This window comes from Sinocyclocheilus grahami, unplaced genomic scaffold, assembly GCF_001515645.1.
Source record: "Sinocyclocheilus grahami isolate Dianchi unplaced genomic scaffold, SAMN03320097.WGS_v1.1 scaffold56.1, whole genome shotgun sequence".
Lineage (NCBI taxonomy): Eukaryota > Metazoa > Chordata > Actinopteri > Cypriniformes > Cyprinidae > Sinocyclocheilus > Sinocyclocheilus grahami.
In genome coordinates this window covers 2,916,970-2,921,013 of record NW_015505235.1, presented here as the reverse complement: position 1 = coordinate 2,921,013, position 4,044 = coordinate 2,916,970, and the positions used below count along the sequence as shown (strand labels likewise).

The window sequence follows — 4,044 nt, the reverse complement described above, 5'->3', positions numbered from 1 at the left end:
TGGCAGTATATGTGGCCGTTTGGCTTTCTACAAAACGGACTCGCTCCCATTTCACTTCTGTCTTTTTTCAGTCCGTGAGCCTCGTGTTCGTTGTGTGAGGTGGCCGAGCTGCTTCCAATGAAATCTTGTCCTTTTGTTCTTCCTTTTATGTTTGTTTTTAAACAGCAGACGTCTCATGTCTGTCCATCTGTGGTCCCTAAAGATCTGCGCTATAGATTTTCTTCGGGCCAGTCTCCAGATGCATGCTAAATAAATACTCCCGCCTGCTGCTTCCAGTCTTTTTGCGTTCGCGGTGGTTGTGGATTAGTTGAGGGGCGGGGCCTGAAAGGGGCAGAGCCCCGGCAGAGGGGTGGGGCAAAATAGTCATTCCAGATCCTCCGATAGGTTGCCCTCCTCAAGCTCCCGGTCATCATCCAGCTCAGGACTGTGATTGGCTGTGGTCACCAATGACATCGGACAGTCCTCGTCGTCCATGTTTAGTGGCTCCTCCTTGACGTGAATTGGAGGCCTGTGTAAGCGAAAAAATGATCTGAAATTTAGAGGAAGGTCTGGTCAAACACGTAAAAGATTACACTAATACTGAAAAATACAGTACAATAATATGAAATATTATTAGAACATAAAATAACTCTTCCTATTTTTTTAATATTTAAGTGTAAATTATCCCAGTGATCAAAGTTGAATTTTTAGCATCATTACTGCAGCCTTCAGTGTCACATGATCCTTCAGAAATCATTCTAATATGCTGATTTGGTGCTCAAGACACATTACTTATTATCAATGCTGAAAACAGTTGTGCTGCTTAATATTTTTGTGGAAACTGTGATTTTTTTCAGGTTTCTTTGATGAATAGAAAGTTCAAAAGTACAGCATTTAGTTGAAATATGCATTTTTTTGTAACATAAAAGTCTTTACTGTCACTTTTGATAAATTGAACGTAATTAATTAAATTTAAATTTAATTAATTTAATTAAATTGACATTTTCTGAATAGAAGTATTAATTTCTTTCAAAATCTTACTGCCCTTGAACTTCTGTATGGTAGTGTAATAATAATAATAATAATGGTCTTAATAACAACAAACAAACAAACAAATAAATAAACAAGATATTCAGGACCTAATAAAACAAGAAAAAGAGGTTTATTTTGCAATAATGACCATCTTATCCCACTTATTACTTATTAAATAAATAAATGGATATTAAATATGATTTAAGTTCAAATTATATTGTTAAATGAGAAGAAAGAGACAGGAAACTAGTACAGCTATACAGAAATGTGGTTGCCAGTATATAGTTTCCCCAGCGTTGCACAAAAAATATTTGAAAGCAAAAATGCAGCTACTGACCAATCAGAATCAAGTAAAAACCGCAACTCAACCACGCAAAAAAGATTAGACATGCGCATTCAACACAGCTTCCTTAACTCAAGATGTCCTTGTTTTCAAAGTCGCAAAAAAAAGCGTTAACAGCAATTAAACCCCGATTAATGAAGCACGTGTGGAACCGTTGACAGTAAAATATGCTCGCCGCCGAGAAGTTTACTGATGGCACCTGCTATTTAAAAGGGAAAAAAGGAGTAGCTGCAGCCCCATTATAAATAATGGAGAATTTCTCATCCTCTCGCCCCTCGAGCAAAGAGGGGGGGTTTGTTGGGTGGGCGGGGGGAGAGTGGAGCTTTTTTTTTTTATCTTGTTAATAGAAAGTGCAGGCCTTCGTTAATATGCAGGGGCTATGGTGGCACTTCTCAAGTGAGGAGACAACCTGCAGCTAGACTCCACCATTAATCAACTTCAGACTGCCAGTTGCCTCGGACACCATGATCCATGTTTTTAACTCCAAATGGATGAATATCTTTACCGACTGTCAATAAATGTAGGGAGGAGGGTAAAAATGGTGAAAAAACTCGGAGCGGTTTGGCGAGGAGCAGCGTGATGCCGAAACGAGGGCGGAAGTAGGGTTACTAACAAGAATAATAACTCTGTCATACACAAACAAGGCTTAACATGATCTCGGGCCCTTGGCAGGGAGAGAGGTTTGTGCTACCCATGATAAATCTGACAAAACCTAATTATTTCTGACACGTCGGATGCATCAGGAAATCCCACTGGACTGGAGAGAGAGAGAGAGAGAGAGAGAGAGAGAGAGAGAGAGGAATCCTTATCAACTAGTCTCTGTATTAGGCCATGTCTGGCTGCTCTCTCCTGGGTCGCGCTCATCAATGGCACGGGGAACTTTGAATATGAAAAGAATTTTAAAAGGTACAGATTACTTTAATATTTATAGCAAAATAGATTAATATTCAGATGTGGAAGCGTCTCCTGTACTCAGCTACGTGCGCTGGAAAGAAAGGGGGCGACTACGCCGGACCGCCACAATGATAAATTTCACACCCTCAAGAAATACCTGTGAATGCAAATTAAAAAGTTCTCCTTCCTTTATTAAAGCAATTAATTCAAGCACAATGGCATTTGGTCGTCAGACAATGTAACCTTGAGTAAAGATACGCTCTCGTTGACATGTCCATCGGCCATTACTAGTTATATTTCTTTTTACTAATTTGACAGTTTCACATAATTTTCATAGGTTTATGGAATTCGTTACTGGAATTTCCATTCGTTCTTATCATTTAACAGGCATGTTAGCCATAAAAACATTGATATAATGTTTGCAATCATCTATTTTGTCATTGTAACAAAATGGTGCTATAAAAGACGTTTTTGACTGTAACTGCTCATCACTAAAGTTCTTTCTTGTAGATTTACAACTTTGTTGCAATTTTATACAATTCATCATTTGCATAAATTCACTCTATGCCATTTTTACAATGATAATGGATGCTAAAATGTTCATAGACATCTATTTTGCCATCAAAAAATTGTGTAACTTTCCACCTGCCGCCTTTATATACAAACTGACAGACACTTAAGGGATATTATGTAGCAACAAATAATCAAGCTTTAGTCTTCAAACAACATCATTTTGGGATTTAATGCAATCACCTGTGATTGCATAAGTTTTTGTCATTTTAATTTGTCTTAACCTTCTGCTCATTACTAAAGTTCATTTTCACAGTTTTTCTTTGCCAGAATTTTATGCAGTTTTCGTAACTGTAATTTTTGCCTTTTTGTTTATGTAAATTGTTCATTCTCATCATTTCTCTGCAATCTCAGCCAAAACAATGATGCTACAATCTATTTTGGTATCAAAAAGTAGTACATAGAATGTTCACCTGTGATTAAAAAGATATTTGTCATTGTAATTCACCATGTTTTTATTAGGTCTTATCATTTTACTGACACTAGAGCCATAAAATTGAAGCTATAATGTTAGTAAACATCCATTTTGTCATAATAATGTTTGATAGGGCTATAAAAGAGACCGCTGACCATCAACGCTCACCTAATGTTCCACAGGCCACATTTATCGTACAATAACAAACAGATATACTTAAAGATATTACGGCGAGACAAATGATCCCGGTCGGTCCGACGTTCCACTGGCCATTAAGCTCGACACAGGCCTTTACTCCTAATGTGAAGAAGCATGGCTTACAGCTTTCATTTGCATTAATTATAAATCAGCGGAATGCTTGTGAGGTCGGAAGAGGAAGGAGAGAGGAAGAGAGAAATGATTAGTCCTTGCCGTCCCTTCTCCACTGTATTAAGATGTCAGGATGAGTCATTTTGTGTTTAATGAGAGGCTGGCATGAGAAAATCTGGAGCCGGAGTCTGTGCCAGTCTGTGTGTGTGTTTGTAGACACTGCCACAGCGCTTGAGCAAAGACACTTCCCATGCCCCAAACGATCAGAGACAACTATGACTGCAAACACTACCAATTTCAAGCATGTTTGTGCAAGTGTGTGGGTTTAACAGTGTTTAAAAAGTTTTATTACATGGTTCTCTGGAATGCTTGATTCTGATTGGTCAGTTGCAGCACAGTGATTAAATATTTATATTTATTCTTTATATATATATATATATATATATATATATATATATATATATATATATATATTTTATTTTATTGGTATAGAAAAAAGAAA

At 37.4% G+C, this 4,044-nt stretch overlaps 1 protein-coding gene across 1 annotated transcript in view; it reads right to left on the bottom strand.

Annotated features, from left to right (window-relative positions):
* Positions 1 to 208: 208 nt before the first annotated feature.
* The window catches only part of LOC107584045 (forkhead box protein P2-like), an 89,776-nt gene continuing 85,940 nt past the window's right edge, over positions 209 to 4,044 (bottom strand). Inside the window, exon 18 of the mRNA XM_016270448.1 lies at positions 209 to 508. Coding sequence (XP_016125934.1) covers positions 364 to 508 — 145 coding nt within the window. The 3' untranslated portion in view covers positions 209 to 363. The remainder of the gene's footprint in view (positions 509 to 4,044) is intronic.